Genomic DNA, 23,728 nt, shown 5'->3' with positions numbered 1-23,728 from the left:
ACGGTACATATCTGTATTGGGTATAAATAAAACAATTTTGACTTACCTTACCAGAAATAGTTTCTCAATAGTTTCTGATGCTTTTTTCAACCAATAACACGCAAGCCAAACTCGTATCCAGAGAAAAGCAGCGTTGATTGCAAATAACGTTTTTATCGTTTATAATGTAGATTTCCAAAGTAGTCTATATGACGTAAATTATTAAATATTGCAAACTTATGGAACGAATTTCTAAGCGATTTTTTTCCATCTATTTGTACAATTAACTGATGTGCAAAACATAACTATCTTTTTATTATGTTTTTGCTAATTAATCTGTTCTACAACTTTCATAGACTAAACATTAATTTTGGCGTGAACACCAGGCGAAACTAATCGCCTCACTGCTTAACGTCTCTTCTGTAAGCCTAACCGACTTAGAAAACCACTTTTCAGTGATGCCAGTATACACTATAATACGAAGGCGGTTTCTTTTTCAGCCTCCGATGGTCCATAAAACAAAGACAAGCGTAAATAACAAAATGAATTGTGGTTTGTATCCGACTTGGATTTTCGTGGACATTTCTATTAATAATTGCACATCGAAAACTAGGTATGGTTATGATGAGTAAATTGACAGGCAAAAATGATGCTAGTGTAAACTAGTAATTTGTAAATAACAGCTATTTAAAAATAACTGTTGGAAAATATCAGGCAAAAGTAACAACTGTTACTAGCTCCGTGAAATCATCGACGGACGATATAGCCTTTTTTATTTTCGCTCCTTTCTGCTTTGTCGGCACTAAGAGCGTCTTTTTTATATCCTCCCATCCCAGGTTTAGCTAGACCCATAATGGGAACAGCTAGGTGGTAAGGGTGGTGGAGCCAGATATGTGGGACCGACTGCCCGTTAAATTTACTACGTTTCTAACTCGGAACAAACCCAAGTTTCGAAATTGGCAGGGTAAAAGCCTAATGCGTTCATGGTGATTAGTGGTTAATGTAAGTCATTTTCTACAATTCGCGGTTCTGACTGTTCTCCAGTTGTTACTTATTTATACAGTAGCACACGTGATGTATTTCATACGGCCTGTTATTTATATTTTTAAATAATAATCTGTTAATTCAACCCATTACTAAATGATGCCTTCTGTAACAAATCCAAATTCAATCCACATTTCTAGTTAATATTAGCGTTGATTCGTACAAAAGAAATATGATAAAATTATTTTACTACGTAAACAAGTGCAATAAAAAAATATTGTATTAAAAACTGATAATGGTAGGCCGGATGGCCGAGCGGTCAAGGTGGCAGCCTACCGCTCTGGGGGACCCGGGATCAAATCCGAACGGGTCGAATAATCCCCAGGAATTTTTCGAGGGATGGTCCGTTCGCATATGTCGGGCCCCGTCCCTCACCACCCGGTCGCCCTATTGTGGGCTTGGCCGAACCCATAATGGGCCTTCTAAAAGAGGCCCTCTTAGTGCCCAGGCCCTCTTAGTGCCCACAGGGCGGAAAGAGTTAAAAAAAACTGATAATGGTCGTTGTTCTCAAATGTAAAGTAATATTTTTTTCACAAATCTTAAATTATGAACATAATATTTTTAATATATTATATTTTCTTGTAAAAGTATATAAAATATTTATTTGCTAAAAAGTTGTTAGAAAAGTTATTATTAAAACAAAAAATTTTAAATATGGCTACTTAATTTAACTTTACGCCGTTAGGTGGCGACGATGTTATCAATCACAAGATTGAACATGTGATTTTGTTTTGATACTGTCGAGATGAAGGGGAAGTATAGTTTTGGTCTTTTTGTCATTATTTTGGTTATATTTATTGATTGTTCTGCATTGAAGTGTACATTATCTCCAAATCTCAAGAAAGAAATAGACAATTATAAAAATATAGTTGATAAAATAATTAATTATGTAATTTCAGGACCAGCTAAAGGGCAAACTTATGATCATTTAGCAAAATTTATAGATAAATTTGGCAACAGGATTGCAGGTTCTGCAAATTTGGAAAATGCAATTGATTACATGGTCACAACTTTACGAGGACTAAATTTAAATGTTCGCACCGAAAACGTTCAAGTTCCACATTGGGTCAGGGGTGAAGAATCTGCTCAACTTCTTCAACCTAGGAGGAAAAACATGGCAATACTTGGTTTAGGCGGAAGTATTGGCACGGGAGAAAATGGCATAACTGCAGAAGTTATAGCTGTAAGAAGTTTTGATGAACTCAAATCCAAAGCTGCTCAGGTTAGATGTAATTTAGAATTTTTGTTTTACGATAATATTTATGAAATTATACTAAACTATTCTCAAGCTTTTTAGTACAGATATACTTAAATAATACATTCTAACCATAAAATATATTTGATAGCTGATAATTTTATTTCATAGTAATTATCATGTTTCATAACAAGTTCTTATTTTAATTCTCTAAGCAGCTTACAATGTAAAAAAATAACTAGGGCTATAATAAAAATATATTCCTTACAAAATAATAAAATCTTTTATACTGTAATATTTTTATACTGTAAAAAAGAACAAGTTACGGTAGTAAATTTTACCTGTGTAAGGTGTCTTTGGTATTAAGCTATGAGAATGAGGTAACCGAATGAGGATATAGTTAAAAAATTCTCTAATTTCTGTTTAATATTTAGATGCATTATAATTAAAATTACCAGGACAATAACAAAACAGTAGAGGTTATCTGGATTTTTAATAGAACTTATAATGTGAACCAAGAGAGATATTTTTCTACCTGAGGCTTGTCGATAGTTTACATCTAGAAAATTTCTTTAGAATATTTTATATACATTAATGATTGGCTTTATTATTATTTTTAAATTGAACACGGTTAACATTCAGTTTTTGAATTTTATCTTTTTTATCATATACTGAAGATGGATGCTTGCCTGAAAAATAACTTGTATGAATTATTTTTATTGTATAAACTCCAAATCATAGTTTACATTTTATTTTGTATCTGTGGAGTTACCTCATATCTTTAATATTATAATTTGATTTATTGAGACATTTACAGAAATCCTGAAATGTCACGATACTAAAATTGGTTGAATTTTGACTGTCAAATATCTCTCTAGACAGCATTGAATAGGGATATTTTATTATGATTACCCACTATGTAATTATATACAAACCATGACAGGGAAAAATTTAAGTTAAATGAATGCTATGAAGGGCTGCAACATATAATTGTCTCTACTCAGCCTGGCAAGTGATCTATGTGATCATATCTTCTAAATTAATTGGTCTGTAAGCAAAGATTGCACAGAGTCCAGATAATGAAATTGGCAACATATATAACTTTACAGTAGGCAGAAGTCCAGCTCTGGATTGATATTTTCTTCCAGAATATTGTAAATGAATTTTATTTATTTTTAATTTTTAAATTTAATACAAGATGGCAACTTAGTCATATACCTTTACTCCAAATTATATAATATCTTTGTAATTAACATTTATTTTACAGCCCAATTAAATTCTGAATGTATCATTTTTTTTATTAATGTCAGTCTTGGTTTATACGTAATTTAAATGAATAGTATTACATTCATTCGTTGTAAATTGTTATTGATAAAGAAATTTCTTTGAATCAACAATTTATTTAATCATTTTTAAAAAAGTTTTGGATTTAAACTTAAACTATTACACAAATAAATGTTCTTGTAAATCCAGCTAAAAATTTTATTGTAGAATTAATAATTTTGGTTATTTAAACAATGAACAAGTTCAGCAAAAAACAAAGTAATCTAAAATAAACATCAGATAGATAAACAAACATAGGACTTTGAAATTTCAAAGTTTTATTTTGAATTTAAAAAAAATATATATTTCGTATTATTTTGCAGTCGTAGTCGTGGGGTCGAGTGTAGGGTTAGCAAGACAAAAGAAAATTGGAGACCATAAAAACACGTCCGTTCACTTTCAGGTCCTCACTCGAACTCTCCTTTATTCTTTATTGGTGTTGTTAACCTCATTCCAAAAGGGCGAGATTAACAAAGTAAATTACAGAGAAAAATATACAAAAATATATACAAAATTTAAAATATGTTATATATATTTTATAAATAATAATCTCTAAAAGTATTGCATTTATATTTTATAGGTCAAAGGAAAAATTGTTGTATATAATCAAGATTTTGTGAGCTACGGTAAATCAGTACAATACAGAGATTATGGTGCTGAATGGGCAGCTAAATTTGGTGGTGTGGCATCACTCATTCGTTCTGTAACACCTTTTTCTATTTATTCACCCCATACTGGATGGCAAGATTACAGTAATAATGTTACTAAGATTCCTACAGCCTGCATAACTATTGAAGATGCAGAAATGATCTATAGAATGGCCAAACGAGGTAAAGTAATTTAATATGACATAATCATAAAATCAAGTGATATAAAGATTAAATATAAATTGATTTCAAAAAAATATTTTAAAATTTCGCTAATCACAATAAGACATATCAGTTTTAAGTTTTTTTTCATTAGAAATGAGTTTATTACTATGAATTCTCTTGTTTCATTAAACATGTTTTATAAAATGTAGAAACCAAACTATTTCTATTCATCCACAGAAAATTCATCCTACATATCTATAGTAAATATATTAAAACTTAGGATGCATCAAGAATATTTAGTATTGCGTTTTTGAAATTAATTAAATAATTAGAATTTTATTACCATACTAGCAGATATTCCTGGCACTGCCTGGGCAAAAAGAAGGAACAACAAACATTAAAATGAAAACCATATTAAGAGTTTGGTTATTTTAGCTTACTATTGACATATTGTGATACTTGGATGGCACAGAATGGCACATTTTCACTGGTCAGGTAGAGAGGAATTGATGTTTGCAGGGCTTCTTAAACTGTTTCCATTCATGACCCCTTTTTGCCCAAGAACATTTTACATGACTCAAATATATATAATGTACTACATAAAATAAATATAAAAATAAAACATTAATGTTCTTAAGATCGATAACACTTCTTCCTTATAATTTTACCATTTATTACGACAAAAGCAAATTTGCATGCTAATGCGATGGATGTGCATGTTTATTTCTGTATAAAAAGTTAAATCTTGGTTGAATATTTGACACAGTGGGATGCAGGGCATCTTCAACATTTTTCAGAGTTAATCAATATACAGTAGAGCGTCGAAAAGTGGAACCAATTGGGGACTGGGGTCCTTCCAGTTAATGATTTGTTCCAGTTTCCGACTTTGTACGAAAAAATACATTAACCTGTCCGATGTTCAAATTTTTCTCCGTTGTGTATCGCTTCCTGTTGAATTTTTCTCCGTTGCGTGTCGCTTCGTGTTGAATTTTCGTCGATTTTAAGCCTAACGAAAATTTTTATAATAATCATCGAGGCTATCGTATCGTTAAAAATTATTTCTGCATTTTGTACAAACAAAATAAATATATTAAAGAATATAAAAAACATGAAAATTATACTTTAGAAGTAAATTTAGTATCAAAAACATTCGATTCAGCACGATACAGTCCGACTGAAAATCGTTCCACTTTCCAGCCATTCCACTTACCGACGTTCCACTTATCGACGCTCTACTGTATTGGTTTTACAATTGTCGTGATGAAAATGAAAATTGATATAACAGGAAGCATAATGAATAGATTAGATAATAACAAGAATTTAATTACAGTAAAATCTCAATTTAATAGACTGATTTGGGTGAGGGGAATGTCCACTAAAGCCAAAAATCCATTATATAATAAAGTAGGTTTTCTGAATGTATGTTAAAAATTTGACAAATTAGTTTATCTGTTTTTTGAGCAGGTCTCTGCAAAAGTCAGAAAGTGTTTTGTCCATGATTGAAGTTCAAAGCAAACTGCACAACCACTAAATAAGATTTTTTGCAAATGCATAAAACATGGCAAGGCCAGAATTTTGAAATTCAATCTACAGGCTGAGATATTCAAAGTCAAGTTTGCCATGTAAAGTCTATGAGCTGATTGCTGATTGTAAGCTAGTTATGTGCTACAGATCAGTCAAGTTTCCAATTGCTGTCAATTTATATTGATCTCTACATCAAATTTTTATTTTGACCTTTACAATGGCATTTCATGTGCACGGCTTGAGGCTGTTCATAAACATGTTTTAACCATTTGCTGGAATAGGTAGACTGCTCGCTGCATGTGTTTTAAATGTTTCTTGACGTCTTTTTTGGCTATGGCATTGGATGTGCACAGCCTCCCCAGAACATGCATGTTTTAAACTGCTTTAGACAGAACATTAGAAGCATGTCATCATATTTAAGTTTTTCTGTTTTGGCTTCACACAAAAACACATGTTGCAAAGCTCAGTAACTTTTTCCTAGGAAATATCTAGTACTTATGTAGATATGCTTGTATAATTAAAATTAAGTATGTATTAGAAGTTTAAAATTTCACAGAAAAGTTTCCTATATGTACTATTGCTTATGTACTCACTGTAGTTCTGAGACTAATAAACAAGTATATGATCTAAATTGATATAAATAAACCAACATTTTTTGGAAAATATACTTTATTTGTTTATTTAAATATGATTAATGTTCTTAAGATCGATGACTCGTGGATTTGGATTTTGTACATAAAAAGATAATAGCAATAATTATTATGAACATGTTATGGCATGCGTTAAATTATTATTAGTGAAATAAGAAAAATTATTAAGAAAATATTTTAAAAATGTACAGTAAATAAGTTTTTTAAACTTTCATCTGGATTTATTTTTTATATTTATAAAGATGTGTATGCCATTTGTGTGTCCTCATATACACTATAAATGTAGAAACATACCAAGATTAAACTGAAAACAATATACAGTGTACGTACATGTATATACTGTATATTGTTTTTGGTTAAATGGTCAGTCTTCATTCCCAAATTTAGTACTACAATATAAAGTTGATATTATATATACTCATTCAGAAATAAGGTGTTAATCTTTTGTTGTTTTCAAATTGTATATATGTGGATGTTTTTTAGGAACAAAAGTTGTTATCCATTTGAAAATGAGTGCTAAGAATCTACCACCTGTACAGTCACGAAATACCATCATTGAAATGAAAGGACAAACATTTCCACAACAGGTAGATGTAAAAACTATTTAAAATATTTGTTTTTCAAAAATATTAAACACATATCTAAATTTAAATAGATAGTTCTAGTGAGTGGACACTTGGATAGCTGGGATGTTGGAGAGGGAGCAATGGATGATGGTGCTGGTGCTTTCATTTCCTGGCGTGTTCTTGATATCTTGACACAACTTAAACTAAAACCAAAACGTACGCTTCGAGCCGTTCTTTGGACAGGTGAAGAAGAAGGATTGTTTGGAGCTATAACTCATCTTAATAACAATAAAAAGAATTTAAAAAATTTTAGTGTTGTAATGGAATCGGATATTGGAACTTTTAAGCCATTAGGACTTACTTATTCAGGAAATAATACTATAGCTCAGTGTATAATGCAAGAAATTCTAAAATTAATGTTGCCCATTAATGCAACACAATTAAATTTAATGGAAGAAGGATCAGACACAACTGTGTTTATGAATGCTGGAGTACCTGGTATCAGTTTAGTAAATGCTAATGAGAAATACTTTTATTTCCATCATTCAAATGGTGATACCATGACAGTAGAAGATCCAGAAAATCTGGATTTGTGCACAGCTCTGTGGACAGCATCTGCTTATGTTTTAGCTGATATTCAAGAAATGCTTCCACGTTAATAAATACTAATCTATTGTCTTGTCTACTTAATTTTTATATAATTTTACAGTGGTGTTAAATATGTATTGCAATAAATACTATTTTTTGATTATTTTTTATTTTTTTAGTGATTAATCTGATATTTATAGAGAAAGACTATCATTTAACAAATGAACAAGTAATAAAAATTATATAATAATTATATTTCATATATTTTGTTGTTTTTTACTCAGTATGAAACTTTATACAAACTATTTGTTGTCACAAAATTCAATAAGGTCATAATTAGTCATTTAATATGGCTGTATATGTGATATTTCATTTGATTAAATGTTCACTATTTCTTTGTAATTATAAAATATTTTTCAATATTTTGTTTACATTATTATATTTTTGTAAACCATAAATTAATATATCTTAAATAAAATATTTTTTAAATCCATAAATTATTCCTTCATATGAATTAGGTATTTTTATTATTAGTATAGGCTTATGTTAATCATAAATGAAACAAACATTACAGGAATTTACAAAGTAAAACGTATCATTTCAAAGAATTATTATATAAAAAATATCTATACATTGGATTAAATTCTTGTATGTAATATTTTTATTTAATTGTAAAGTAATAACTAAAAACTTTAAATTATAAAATAATTTTCAGACACTACACTACATTAATGAATTTGATAATTACATAAGGAAATGTTATAATTTAAACTTTTTAATGAAAAACTTAAATTATTGATGATGATGATGATTAAAAGTTTGAAAATAAATCATATATTATTTAGCTATATAAAATGAGGACAAAGAAATGATTAAAGTACATTTTAAATGCAATCATAGAGGGAAGAAAGTAATTTTATATTGTACCTTTCTAATAATTATGAATAGAATAAGAGAGAAATTTATACATAAATCAGCAATTATTTATTGTGACATTGTCACAATGCCAGGCTACAATTTTTATCATACTCTCAATTTATTTAATTTAAAATACAATATATGTTATCCATCTGAAATTAGTAGTGTCTTGCCCCTGTACATCATACCTTTCCTCATAACAACAGAGTCATGCCAGTCATCTATGTAACTCCATTTAGGGGAAAATTTTTGAACTGAATTTATTGGGTTGATGCAAAAGTTCATCCCGTTTTTAACACCAGCTGGCTTTGCATCACAACACTGAAGTGTTATTTCCTTCACATGTGTAAAATTTCGATGTTGTTTGACAAAAGAGATCTTGGCTAGTATTTGACAATAAAGTTGTGTTACTTAGTTGTGTTTTTTAAATTTTGTTAAGCATTAAAAATGGCAGAGAATAAGGAGCATTTTCGACATATTATGCTTTTTTATTTCCGAAAAGGCAAGAATGCTTCGCAGACACAAAAGAAGATATGTTCTGTGTATGGTGAGGGAGCCGTTGATGATTCCATGTGCCGTAAGTAGTTCAGAAAGTTTCGTGAAAACAATTTTAATCTTAGCGATGCACCACGTTCTGGACGACCAGCCGAGGTTGATGACAACGAAATATTGGCACTAATTGAAAGTGATCGACATAAAACAACTCGAGACATTGGAGAAATTCTTGGAATCAATCAGTCAACAGTGTCAAGGCGATTACATCAACTTGGAATGGTTAGCAAGGCCGATGTATGGGTGCCGCATGAGTTAACAGAAAAAAATTTGATAGACCAAATTTCTGCTTGCGATTCTTTATTGAAGTGCAATGAAATTGATCTATTTTTAAAGCGAATGATTACAGGTGATGAAAAATGGATTGTGTATAATAATGTTAAGCATAAAAGATCATGGTGTAAGCACGGAGATGCCCCTTCAACCAGCGCAAAAGCCAGTTTACATCCAAAGAAGGTTATGCTATGCATTTGGTGGGATTGGAAGGGAATAATTTATTATGAGCTGTTACCTGAAAATCAGACCATTAATTCAGAGAAATACTGTTCACAACTAAGTGAATTAAAGCGAGCAATTGACCAGAAGCGACCTGAATTAGCCAACAGGAAGGGCATCGTGTTCCATCAAGACAACGCTAGACCACACGTGTCTTTGGCCACCTGACAAAAACTTTTACAACTTGATTGGGATGTTTTGGTCCATCCACCATACTCTCCTGACCTTGCACCCTCTGACTACCATTTATTTAGATCACTTCAAAACAGCTTACATGGTAAAAACTTTACTTCCTTGGAAGACTTGAAAAATCACCTGGATCAGTTTTTTAGCCAAAAATCTCAGAAATTCTATGAGCACGGGCTTATGCAACTACCGGAAAGATGGAGAAAGGTCATCGAACAGAATGGCACATATTATATTGATTAAATGTAAGTTTTAGTAAATAAAATTTTTCTTCAATTCTTTTTAAAAAAACGGGACGAACTTTTGCATCAACCCAATACATGAAGTTTGTATACAGTTAATCAGGGCCTCCTGCCCCTAAAATTTACATATCTAGTCTTGACTGTCATTTAACACTGTTCTTGAGATTAAGGAAGAGCAACAGATGGGCAACAGTGGGAATTTATAGGTCCACAATTTTTTCAAATTGCAGCCCAATAATTTTATGATGTTGCTGAAAGAGGTATTGAAAATTTTTTGGATCATTCCAATATTCTGTTCTATGATACTCAATTTGTGCATAAGCTGACATCTAATTAGAGGCAGAAAACATTTGTGAATAATACATTTTGGTTATCTTATCAGTTTTGTTTTTATTAATCATATTTTATGACTAATCCATGTTACACACTTCCTTAACTAACCTTTATTAGAAAAATTCTTACAGCTTTATTTCCTCAGAAATAACTTTTGCAAAAATGAAACATGTTGAATATGTGATTACACAATTTTTTCTTGTCTTTAGTATGGAACTCAATGCCAAAATATGATTCATTTTAAGAGAAATCAATATAAAATAGGAAAATCAGTACAAAATGATTTTAGAATTTTTTATATTTCTTATCAATAATTAAACAATATTAATACAATTGTTGCAAAAAATAAGCTAGTTCTGTGAAAAATTCAGTAATTTTAGAATAATTTGAAAAAATTGCTAATAGATTACAAATTAAAAATGAGAATTCACATGGTAAATGTAAAAAGTTCAATCTTAAAGGTTGAAGAGCAAGTATTTTTGAAAAAATGGTTATGACTTTGTAATAATATAATTATAAGATATAATAAGTTGAATCATTCATACTACTGTTAACATTAAACTGAATATCAGTAATTACAGTTAATTCACTCAACTCTTAATTCATTCACTTGTTTTAAACATTTTTCAAAGTATTGAATTTCAAGTTATATGGATTATAATTTATAAATAATTAAAAATAAGGTGATTAAAATGCAGAAAATTAGAAAAGGGAAGGTGTTTAGGAAGTAATGTCCAGAGAAAACTTAGGATGTAAACAGTGACTGGAAAGATTATTGAAATTAAGTAAAGCAGATAATCTTAAATCAGGTGCTGATGGTTCACAAAAAATACTATAATGCAATACTGAAGGACTAAAGAAAACTGACTGAGAAATTGGAACAAGATCCAATGACAATGATTGATGATACTGTAGAACAGTGACGAGCAACCTTTTCTGGATTTGGGCCTAAAGTGAACTTTAGATTTCCAGTCGATGACATGTTTTTTTCTTACAAAGTTGCAGACTTTTACCTGCTAAGTACCAACATCAAGTTCTATAACTACCAGTAAACTATGTACTAAAATATGCTAATGATATGCAAACTAGTAATATACAGTTTATTCCATCTTTTTACTGGTCAAGTTTAGTTTGAATATCAGGTTAATTAAAGTTGCATAATGGCAGGAGAGAGAAAACAGAAAATTAAAATTACATTGCCAAAATCCCAAGGGAACCTCGCTGGCTGTGGATTGTTTATGGGTTGCCCAAATTCCTGAATAAAGCTACCAATATAAATATGTAACCAGAAGACTATTGTTTAAGTAAAAATGCCTAAGATATTGTGGTGCAAGACTCAGGGAGAAGAGCTCTCCAGTCTAGGTCCTAGAGAAAATGCTGGTGGTATTGTTCTAAGAGTAAGTGAAGATTATAGGTGGATAGTAAGGAACAGTTTGTGGAAGTAGAGTCTGGGGTTGCCTGTGGAAAAGATTACTTAACTAATATTAGATGTTTTGCTTCAAAACTTTGTTTTCTAATTATGAACATTTCTGTAACTCCTATTTAATTTTCTTATAATAAGATGTATAAAAAATATGGTATATACATTACATTACATTACAAACAGTACAGTATATATGTTATAAAAATAACAAATACCACTTAATATTTTGATATGTTCAAAAATTTGGCAGTGTTTGATTCCAATGATATTAGTCTACAAGAAATCTATCATATAAGAGACAAAGTAGTTTTTTGTGCTGCAATTTCAAATTGCAGACCTATACATTTCCACTGTCATCCATTGTCTGTCCTTCGTTAATCTCGATAACAGTTAGGTAGATGAAAAGAAAGACCAAATATAGAACAGATATAGAAAGCTTAGGGGCTGGAGGCATCAATTAAATATATACAAACTTCCTGTCTAGTCACAATTTTAATTCAAAATTTTCTCCAGTACAGAGTTAGATAGATGACCAACATTATCAGGATAAGTATGATGTACTGTACAGGGGCAAGACACCACTAAAATTTAGACCAGATATGGAAAGCTTAGAGGCCAGAGACTCCAATTAACTATATATGATCTTCCAGTATAGACCAGAAGTCAAGTAACTTTTTTTAGATTAAAAGATGATTAAAAATTGTAGCTTGGTATTGTGATTAAATATAAGATACATATATCAATATTTCATTCAATGTATGTAAAAATAATATTATATAACATATTTAAGTATTAATGAGTTGGTGAATTTTACCAGTTGTTCAATACATTTACAATTATATATCCAAAGGCTGTATTATTTTCAGGGTAGAATGAAGTTAATTTTAATTAATTATGATTAACATAGATTATGTTTGTACTTAGTCAATCATAATCTAAACTAAACATTAACTCTATGATATATGATTGACTATCAAATTAGACTTTGTTTTAATATATATGATAGAGCAAAAATTTCACAACAAATAATTTAGCTACAAAATATAAAATAAATTGACATAGACATTAACAAAATCTGTTTTATTTCATCTTAATTTAAATATCTAGTCTACTAAATGTAAACATTTGATTTTACATGACTCTGTCATAGTGTTAACTACAGTAAATTTATAGTACAACATTATAAATAACATAAAGTTATAGCTTTTTTTACTTTTGATTGAAATTCTGATAAGTACTTAAATTCAAGATGTGGTTTATCAGGAACCCAACATTGTATATGATTCCTTAATCACAAATTCATTTTTGTAAATAAATTTTTAAAATCATTTCTGGGAAAAACAACAGAATAAACATTTAACATTTTAAATGTTATTTTAAAATCACAAACTACAGCTTTTGACTTTACTCACAAGTTATATAAGAATTCTGTACAAATATTTGAGAAAAGTACAAGTTCTCTTAGAGAAAATGCGCAATAACTAAAAACATGTATTATGTACTGTACAATATATATATATATATGGAATAAATATATAAATTAATTTTATAAAACCATTAAAATGAAGAATTGATTTCTTTATGCATTTACTTGGATAAAACTTAAAAGCTAATTTTGATAAATATTAGGAATTTCATGTTGACTAAAATGAAAATAATCTTAACTTCGTATTTATTGGTTCATTCTTCTGGGATGCATATATAATTTATATCATTTTATAAATATACTTGTGTGTGTAGACATTAACATATAAAATTTAGCTAGTTGTATAAATTATCAAAATATAATTTTTTATTTAAAAGAAAAAAAGAAAAGAAATTTATTGTTCAAAAATTAAAATTCCTGTTAAATATATATATAAAAAAATATGATGATCCAACTTGTTTCAAATTTGTTACCATCAGGAATGAATGTACTAATATATACAAATGCAAAATCAACTTATATTTCTCTATTCTTGATGATAACATATTTGAAAATATCTGAATTATTCTGTTTATTTCTACATATTTAATATAAAAAAAATGGATAGAATCTTAATTTTTGATCTTATTTACTGGTAATATGTAATTTATTATTTTATCTTATTTGTTGTTGTTTTATTTTTCAATATTGATAAATGTTAAATAATTTTGACAATATTACAATAAGACTTAGTTTAAGAATAGAGCAAATGACAACTCTGCTTATAAAAATGTAAAATGCAAATGACAGAAGTAATTGATATTTTTGCAAAAATTTATATTTGAATTTCTTTTTGGGATAATAAAATCCCAAATCAATTATTCATTATATGATTCATCTGTCACTGAAATTGTTCGATGTCTTTTAAGATGATTTTGTAACTGTATACGTTGTACAAATGTCTTCCCACAATAATTACACACATATGGTTTTTCACCAGTATGAATTTTTAAATGTGTTTTTAAATTACTACCACTTGCAAAACCTTTATTACAATATTTACAAATGTATGGCTTCTCACCTGTATGACCTCTTTTATGGATTTGTAATTTTACATTATTTATAAATCCTTTATTACATATATCACAAACAAATGGCCTGCTCTCACTATGAATTTTTAGATGATTCTTCAGATTACTACTAGATATACAACCTCTACCACACAAGTTACATACAAATGGCTTCTCTCCAGTATGGATTCGAAAATGAACTTGCAATTTACCACTGTCGATAAATCCTTTACCACACGTGTCACATTTATAAGGTCTTTCACCTGTATGAATTCTTTGATGTATCTTTAAAGTGCTAGTATTGATGAATCGTTTTCCACAGAAATCACATATATATGGTTTTTCTCCAGTATGAATTCTCCGATGAGACTGTAATTGACTATTACTGATGAATCCTTTATGGCATATATCACAAGAAAATGGTTTTTCTCCTGTGTGTGTCATTTGATGAGTTTTTAAATCATGACTTGTCATATATCTTTTATTGCAATAATCACAACTGTATGGTTTTTCTCCAGTATGAGTTCTCAAGTGTGTTGATAACTGACTATTATTTAAAAAGCCTTTGCCACAGAAATTACATATATGAGGTTTGTTTCCTGTATGAATTCTTTGGTGTGCTGTTAAATCACAACTTCTTCTAAATGTCTTACCACATGAATCACATACATAAGGTCTTTCTCCAGTATGAATTCTGAGATGTTTCTTCAAATCACTACCCGTTGTCCATAATTTTCCACATATTTCGCATACATATGGGGTTTCACCTGTATGAATTCTTGAATGAATTTTTAATTTACTAGCATTTATAAATGACTTATTACATATATCACATACAAATGGTCTTTCACCTGTGTGAACCCTTTCATGAGTTTCCAAACATAATTTTCTTTGAAATTCTTTTCCACAAGTTGTACATGTGTATGGTTTTTTTTCTCTTGAATGGATCCTTAGTTGCTGTTTTAAATCACTACTTTTAATAAAAGCCTCATTACACAACTCAATATCTTGCGAAGCTAAGTCGTCGTGAATTCTTGAATGTTTCTTTAATTGGCTGCTGTTTATAAATCTTTTTTGACAAAAATTACAAAAAAATGGTTTTTCACCAGTATGAACAAAAGTATGCATCTGCATGTCAGCCTTTCTTCGAAAACCTCTATTGCAAAAATCACATATATACGGTTTATCAGATGAATGTATTTGTTTATGAGATTTCAAAGTTTTAGTTGTTGCAAATTTTTTATTACAAACATCACAAACAAGGGAAATATCCTTTGAATGTATTTTCCGATGAAGCTTTAATCTTATCATAGTTATAAATTTCTTGCCACATATATCACAAATATATAAATTTTTATTTTTGTGGAAGTGTTGATTGCATTCACTATCTTTTCGAAATGTTTTATCACATGTAAAATTAACATCTTGGGTATTAATGTTATCTTTATCATCCAAAACCAAGGTTTCTTGACAATTTATCTTCTCTACTTTTGCATCATTGGTATTGTCATTGATAATATTATAATCATAACACATTTCATCATATTCTGTTGTTTCATCTGATGAAGCACCACTTGTATTGATTATTACATTACATTGAAATATGTCAATATTATCAATATTTTTCTCGTCGTAGTTCTCAGATGTGTCGTCATCATTCAAAGACATATTGCCCTATATTTTCATTATATAGTTTGTGGGAATATTTTAAAATTTTGATATATTCATTTCTTCACTCCTATAAAATATATAAAATATAAATATTAAATCAAACAATAACAATTATTTAAACTTACTTTATCACTTATAAAACTATATAACAGTAATATGTTAAATTATATAAAATTCTATATTTTATATCAAAATAATATATAATGTATAAAATAAGAATATCTAAAATAAAAAATTCAACCAAAATATTGGTTAATACAAAATTTCAAATATACAAGGTGTGTCTATTAACTTCAGGGACTAAATTTATTAAAAAATAAGTTTTTAGCAGAAATTATTCAGTGTAATCAGTCTTCAAAAATAGTAAGGAAACTGTCTATTAAAAGAAGATGAGGCTTATTTTAAACTGTACAATTTCACAGTCCATTCAGTGTTATCACTCTTACCATAGGTTGAAATAAAGTATTGGTGTCTTGAGTGTTGCACTGTTATTTGAATAATAATAAAGTAGAAAAAAGTTACCAGATTTATTCCATTTAGTCAGCCAATTCCCAAAAAATGAAACAATATTTGCCCTCAAATAGTAAGTGTTTTTTAATAAACAACTCAGTTGCAAGCTAAAGAAAAGTTGTAGATAGAATGCTGCTTATTAGAATAAATACAATACAGTAGAGCATCGATTATCCGATCCCCGATTAATCGACTTATCGGTTAACCGACCCCGTTCTAGTCGGAAAATTCAAATGTCTGCTAGTGGTGTGGCGCTACAATGTTTGGTTATGTCTTGGCTACTTTAATATTATTTTTGTTTAATTTATGCATGTTTTAGCTGGCAGCACTGGCTCAACCATGAAAGGGAGGCTAGTATTTAAACCAGGCCTAATACACTATACTAATAATGTATTTTTTTATACTTTTCAGTTATCCGAACAACCCCAGTCCCCAATTAAGTCGGATAATCGATGCTCTACTGTATTTAAAAATAAAATGTATATTTTAAAGAAGATATTCTTAAATTATTGTATAAAATTTTTAATCTAATTATTTGAAACCATATTGAATTAGATCCTAAATTACAATTAACAATTTAACATATTTTTTGCTTTTAAATGAAACTAATAGGTAAATTAATATAGTTTTTGAGTAAACATTTCATTTAATAGTGTAAATTAATGAAAGCTATGATAATTAATAACAAAGCTATGAAACTTTTAATTGTTTAAGTCTCAATAATTTAAATTATATGAATTATAATATTTGTTTTGTAACTAGTAAATAAAAGTAGGCAAATAAGATTAATTTAGAAAGAATGACATTTAGTAATTAGTAAGCTAAATTTATAATTGTAGGGCCAGTACTTTGTTTAAAATTATATAACTTTCTTTAAATAGATGAATTTTTTTCTACAATCATCTATGTATATGAGCTCCTGCTTAAAAGTAAGGACAAGTAGCTTATTTTGGGTCAATTTATTTGAATCTAAAAATATAAACACATAAAACAGAACCATTATACTTTTTTCTATCAAGAAATTTCATATAAAAATTTGTATCCTTGTTTAATTAACAGGGCAAATGTAATGTTAGTTTAAAATTTAATGTTTGTCAGAATCTGCTATTTTCTTACTATCATCCATAATACAACTTCATCTGAGAAAAAAGCAAAGAAAAATATATGTTGCATTCATTGACATCCAAAAAGCATTCGACTCTGTTTTTGTCCCGCTACTGGTATATAAGTTAAAAATTAACGGAGCAGGTAATCAATTTGCAAACACAATATCTAAGCTATTCTCAAACTATAATGCAAAAATTAAACAGGGCAAAGCCGTCTCACCATCGCTAACATTAACACGTGGAATACTCCAAGGTGACCCTCTTTCGCCATACCTATTTAATTTTTATTTACTTGAAATTGATCACATATTTCAGAATTGCTCAGATGGAATAGAACTTGGTGACAGGACCTTTCATTATGTATTATTTGCTGATGACCTTGCAATCTTTGCTCCGACAAAAATATCATTACAAAGAAAAATTAATCAACTAAATTCTTACCTCAACTCAATCCAATTAACAATCAATCCTACCAAAACGAAAGTCGTTATATTCCGTAAGAATAGTAAAATCTCCAAAAAAGAAACAACGATATATCTAGACAAGCAACCTCTGCAAATGGTAAATGAAGTCAATTTCCTAGGTGTTATGTTCGACTGGAATCATACTTTCAAAGCACATATTTCGTATTTGAACAATAAAGTAAAACTTGCTATAGATAATCTGCTAAACTTATATTCTAACTTAAAAACCTCCGATTTAGCTATTCATATGAAATTGTATAACGCAATCATTAACCCAATCATATATTACGCATCCCCAATATGGGGTCTCGACTATATATATAAATTAGAAAAATTTCACATATACTTTCTCCGCAAACTGCTTCACTTAGAAAGAACAGTCCCAGGCTACGCAATTCGCCACGAAACTAACCGTATCTGCTCTTATCCATTATTCTTAAAACGTATCATTAAATTCTACTATCGTCTAAAATTCAAATCCGACAGTAATATTACGTTTTTGCACCACGAAATAATCAAAGGCAGTACTAAATCAACCACAATACAACTCTGGCAAACTAAACTAAATAAAATACTAAATTCTTTTGGAGTATCAGATCTTTTATTCAAAGATAATATTCAGGACTGGAAATTTGGATATACTATGTTAATGGAATCAGCTTTCGCTCAATCGATAAACATGGATCAAAATAGTCTAAATCACAATTCCTATCATCCTTGGTACTTAAAAATTTTACAAATACCTTCTGTACAACCTTATATGATAAAATCAACTAACTTCAATGTGAAAAGGCTAATTTCACAATTACGTCTAAATAAATATTCCCTTTATATCAATAATATCTATATTGACCTGTCAAACAATCATTGTCCATGGTGCAAATTCGATAACTTCTCAATTGAACACTTACTTCAGAAATGTCAAAACCTCTCTAATGTGCGTGACTCTCTCAACATTCCTCGAATATTCCAAAGTGATTCATCCCAAGATTATAGAAATTCTTTAAATAATCTAAATAAAAACGATCTCTATGCTCTGTACAATTATTTCATTAAGATTACAAAAATGTTGTAAATCTATGTCAATATGTCTAAATATACCAACAATGTATAACTTCACTAATATTGTATAATTATATTACTGTGTTTGTTAAAACAACTGTTTTTATTTATGTTAATAACGAAACAATATAAAACCAATGTATAAAAATGGTTAAATATTAATAATCCAGTTAATGTTTTAATAATACGAAAATTTATAAGTTAATTTTGTACAACCCCCTGCAACAGGGATAATTCCCTTTTTGTGAATAAAGATATTGATTGATTGATAAAATTCAAAAAATTTAATGTTTGTTATTTTTCATAAAATATAATTCTTTGCACCTAAGAAATACTATGATTTGTTTTTTAATTCTTCTTTTGATGCTATCTCAATTAAGTCAAGCATGTAACTTCAAAATCTAATAATAATAATAATAATTTTCCACTTTAATATTTCTGTGCAATTTTGGTTATTTTATCAACACATTATTTATCATTTTGCTTCTTTACTGGGTTTAATTTAATTTATAAGTAATTCAACAACATTCTCACAAACAAAACAATTTGATTATCATATAACTTAAATAACATAATCGTATTGATCTTTGTAAGCAGGTTATCCACACTACTTTATAGGTACTGGTATATTATACACTAAACTCACAACAACCTTACTGGTGACATAAAGGTTGTTGTGAATCTATCGTATTGATCTATTTATAGTATTTATTTTATACAGTATATTGATCTGTTTATATTATATTATCGAAATCGCTGAATTTAATTTCAGAAAAGCTTAAAATAAATTGAACAAAATACCATTTACATGGCTTTAACTTAATGAGCCAAATGAAATGAAATCCTTTTGTGTAGGTCTGTTATATTTTGAGAAAAATTAAATTATAGTTGCATTTGTTTAACAAACAAAACAGAAATTAGTTCTATTTTATCAAGAGAAACTTTTATAGATTGTTTTATAAAAGAAATTCAGAGTTCTATCCTATATTAGATTTCTAACATAACATCATATCATACCACTGTTTTTAAGAAATTAACAATTAGCATAAATATGTAAATTCTTTTCTAAATTAATTTTGTCTCATTTGATAAATTAAATACTCCTAGTATCAATGCATATTTTATAAATAAATACTAACATGATAAAAATAAATATAAAAATAAAGCATAGAAACAATTCATTAAATAACAAGTTTTACATTTCATTGAACATCACAAATTTATTTTACACTTTATGTAATGTATTTTTTTGCTTTAAGCTGTACTAAAATAAAATACTATATATGCAATAAAAGACTAAAATAAACTTATATAGAATTTTTTTTTAACTAAATATAAAGATTATGTTTTTATTAACATAAATGTGTTATATAACTATTGCACATATACCGTATTTTACGGACTATAAGACGCTAGGGACTATAAGACGCACCTTAATTTTTAAGCAATTTAAAAAAAAAAAAAATACCTATAAGACGCTATGGACTATAAGACGCACCTGAATTTTGGAGGCAATTTTTCGAAGAAAAAAATGCGTCTTATAGTCCGTAAAATACGGTAATCAATAAGATAAGATTCCAGTTTCTTCTTGCTGGATTTTGATTATATGTGCAGTGTTTATTAATTCTATGTGCAGTAAGCTAGAACTTTTCTATAATAAGTTTCAGGCATCTTTCCCTCTTTTCTAACAATTTCTTTAATGAAATCAAAGAACTAATGTTTTTGGCTATTTTAAATGGCCTTCTTTATTAATTTATACCTAGTTTTGAGTAGGTGAACTTACATATGTTATATATATATATATATTTCATCTTTCTTTATAATATGAAGATTTATAACTGAACAGTAAATAGAGTACTTGAATTAATATAGCATAATAAACTACAGGATCTATTAAATAAAAACTAAAAGCTTAAATGAAACTGCAAATATATTATCCTAATAAGAAGTATGTTCCAATCAAAATAATGACTAACAGATGCAATCCGATAGCCAAGTGGTTAACACAGGTAGTTGATCATGGGTTTATGCCTTGCCAACATTTTTTAAAATAGATTGAAACCCCATGTGGCCAACAAGACTGGTCACATGGGGTTTACCAGGTTTTCTTCACATTTGTAACATCTAAAGAGGAGCCAATTTCCCATAGAAAGTCCTCCCAGGAGGCACCTCCTTGTCAGATTGCCCACATGTCACATTGCTGTATACAGTACATACATACAAACAAAATCTGATTTCAACCCTCCAAATTTTATCAAATTGTTAAATTCAATAACCAAATATAATACAAAGATTTAAAGTCACTAAAGAAGTGTTTTCAAGAAATGATATGACATTTACATTACATAGCTATGTATAGTTTTTAATATAACAATTGAAATTATGGAATAGTTTTATTATATTCTAAAATATCATATTAAATACATTAATATAAAAATGATTATTGAAACATTTAACAGAAGTGAATAATATGATAATTAAGAACTGCCAGAGTTGCTGGTGACTTTCATTAAGCACTTCATTTGTGACATCAATTCCTAGATTATCAATTCGACTTATCACGTTTTTCTTTCTGATTTGCTAAAGAAGACTAACAATTGGATATACAATTGGAGATAATATGATAATTAAATTTTCCTGCAGTTTTTAATTACAGTAAACATTTTACATATTAAATGTATAAAATAACAAAATTAATTGTGAAAAATTGTTTAAAAGATAGAAATTAATGTATATTAAAGTTATCATTGAAACATTTGTTTTTTGAATAGATTGAAATACATTCAACACTTCATATAAGACAATTAGGTACGAAATTAAGTCATATGAAATAATTATAATTATTGGAATAACTATTTCCTAATGTATAAATGATTACACTATTCTTCAGAAACTGATATTGATTGAAAATTAACAATAAAATAATAATTTGATGAATTTAAGTTAATATTTCAATATCGTTTATATTTATTTTACTACATCTTAGTATTTGACAAATAAATAGAATTTTAATTCCAAAATTTAAAATAAAGTATCTTTTTTTTTTTTTAATTTCTGAACTATTTCTTAGTCTTTCAGTTGTATGAGCACTAAGTGGGTTTTTAATAAATTTCATTGTGTGCTCGGCGAGGCCCGCCCCCTTGTGGACAAACCCACCAAGAAATTCATAGTTTTTTGAGTCATTTGGATTCGAACCCGGGACCACCCGGAGCACCTAAACTGCCTCGGCAGTGAGCGATTAACGCAAAAATAATCTATATTTATGTAAATATAAATTATTTTTTGTGTTAATCGCTCAAAAAGATAAAATTATCTTTCATTTATTTCAATTAATAACAATAGTAGTAATAATTATATATTGTAATATGTTCAAAATTATTTCTAAATACAGATATTTTGAAAGTATTTCGATTGCTTAAATAAACCGAAATGATTTAATAATTTGTATATCAGCTAAATTGATATGTAAGTTGAATCAATTAGAAATGAAACTAAATACCATTTTTGACAAACTGATTTGTTTACAACTTCAAGATGACGCCATATTTTGCCATTGATATCAACATCCCCTGCTGACAATATTTAAAACTATCATTGATTTTAGTGTCACAATTTTTTCACAAAACATTATAATTTATCAAAATTATATATTAATATCGTTTATTTTATAAATTATTTTTATGTTTATGTTATTACTAATATACAAACTTCTGTTATAAATTACACTGAAAATCTTAACAATTATGTTCTACAACAGGCGCGAGTCTGGGTTTTTCTATGGCCACATTAATTTAGATCGTAATCAATTTACAGAAAATCAACGCCCATTAAACAAAACAGTCACAAGACTATAAACGATTAATTTAAAAATTAATTATAAAGAAGACATGAATACTGTGGATAAGTTAGTAGATTTGACTGTGTGTGAACTTCAAGTGTAATTATCGAGTTGAAATACCTGCACTAAAACCCGCCCGCATTCCTTTCATCATCTGCTTAGAATCCGCCAACGTGAAAAGTCGTCTATTTTCCCATTGCAATTATTATAGTAGTAGTATTGTTTTAATATACTGTAAATAGAATCATAAAGTAAATGCGAATTTTGCAGAGAGTAATTAGAGATTAGACATCATTTTCTGTTTTCAATCATTTATTTATTTATAATTATAAATACAATAAAAATTTACTACATTTGAGAAGTTTTTTTTTGTTTTTGCTTTCCAACCCAAACAAATAATTTTTTTTATTTTGCATATTGGCGCATTTTCAATAGAATATAATAATGAATTATGTAAGCTAGCTTTTCTTCTGCATGTTCGTTACGTGGAAAATTGTAATGCCTTGTTATATAAAACATGTTATATGCAATTTTTATAAACAGATCCTTTTTCACAATGTTTTTTTAAAGTTTTCTTGTTTTGTATTAGTGGCTAAATCCATACTTTTGGATAAGTTAATCCACCTCTATTTTTAACATTAAAAAGTTCAACTTCTCGTAAATTGGAAGTAGTAATACATTTAGAAAACACTTCAAAGCAAACTTGACAGAGTTTTCTTTAAAAATGTCTATAGAGAAAACCACAGAAATAGTAAATAATGCAGTCTCAAAC

The 23,728-nt window shown here is 28.4% G+C and overlaps 3 protein-coding genes across 3 annotated transcripts; 2 read left to right on the top strand and 1 right to left on the bottom strand.

The window, feature by feature from the left end:
- The first annotated feature begins 1,720 nt into the window (after nt 1-1,720).
- On the top strand, nt 1,721-7,851 carry LOC136980992 (carboxypeptidase Q-like). Its single transcript, XM_067277201.1, has 4 exons — nt 1,721-2,245; nt 4,122-4,371; nt 7,011-7,114; nt 7,183-7,851. Exons 1-4 carry the CDS (start codon nt 1,769-1,771, stop codon nt 7,750-7,752), a joined length of 1,401 nt encoding a protein of 466 aa, XP_067133302.1. The 5' UTR covers nt 1,721-1,768; the 3' UTR covers nt 7,753-7,851.
- A 1,195-nt stretch (nt 7,852-9,046) lies between these two features.
- On the top strand, nt 9,047-9,814 carry LOC136980896 (histone-lysine N-methyltransferase SETMAR-like). The gene is made up of 2 exons (XM_067277101.1): nt 9,047-9,141; nt 9,220-9,814. Exons 1-2 carry the CDS (start codon nt 9,047-9,049, stop codon nt 9,812-9,814), a joined length of 690 nt encoding a protein of 229 aa, XP_067133202.1.
- A 4,294-nt stretch (nt 9,815-14,108) lies between these two features.
- Nucleotides 14,109-22,644, bottom strand: LOC136980984 (zinc finger protein 271-like). The gene is made up of 2 exons (XM_067277187.1): nt 22,618-22,644; nt 14,109-16,043 (listed from the first exon to the last, which is right to left on the bottom strand). Exon 2 carries the CDS (start codon nt 15,971-15,973, stop codon nt 14,114-14,116), a length of 1,860 nt encoding a protein of 619 aa, XP_067133288.1. The 5' UTR covers nt 15,974-16,043; nt 22,618-22,644; the 3' UTR covers nt 14,109-14,113.
- Between the last annotated feature and the right edge of the window lie 1,084 nt (nt 22,645-23,728).

The sequence above is a fragment of the Centruroides vittatus genome, unplaced genomic scaffold, assembly GCF_030686945.1.
Source record: "Centruroides vittatus isolate TY-2023 unplaced genomic scaffold, ASM3068694v2 contig_1162, whole genome shotgun sequence".
Classification (NCBI taxonomy): domain Eukaryota; kingdom Metazoa; phylum Arthropoda; class Arachnida; order Scorpiones; family Buthidae; genus Centruroides; species Centruroides vittatus.
Note: the sequence above shows the minus strand (reverse complement) of the source record. Positions and strands in the feature narration are given on the sequence as shown.

Coding starts and splice junctions, on each gene's coding strand:
- LOC136980896 (XM_067277101.1), top strand. CDS start 9,047: ATGGCAGAGAATAAGGAGCATTTTCGACATATTATGCTTTTTTATTTC. Junction 9,142..9,219: donor CAAAAGAAGATATGTTCTGT/GTATGGTGAGGG, acceptor TTTTAATCTTAG/CGATGCACCACGTTCTGGAC.
- LOC136980984 (XM_067277187.1), bottom strand. CDS start 15,973: ATGTCTTTGAATGATGACGACACATCTGAGAACTACGACGAGAAAAAT.
- LOC136980992 (XM_067277201.1), top strand. CDS start 1,769: ATGAAGGGGAAGTATAGTTTTGGTCTTTTTGTCATTATTTTGGTTATA. Junction 4,372..7,010: donor CTATAGAATGGCCAAACGAG/GTAAAGTAATTT, acceptor GATGTTTTTTAG/GAACAAAAGTTGTTATCCAT. Junction 7,115..7,182: donor GACAAACATTTCCACAACAG/GTAGATGTAAAA, acceptor AAATTTAAATAG/ATAGTTCTAGTGAGTGGACA.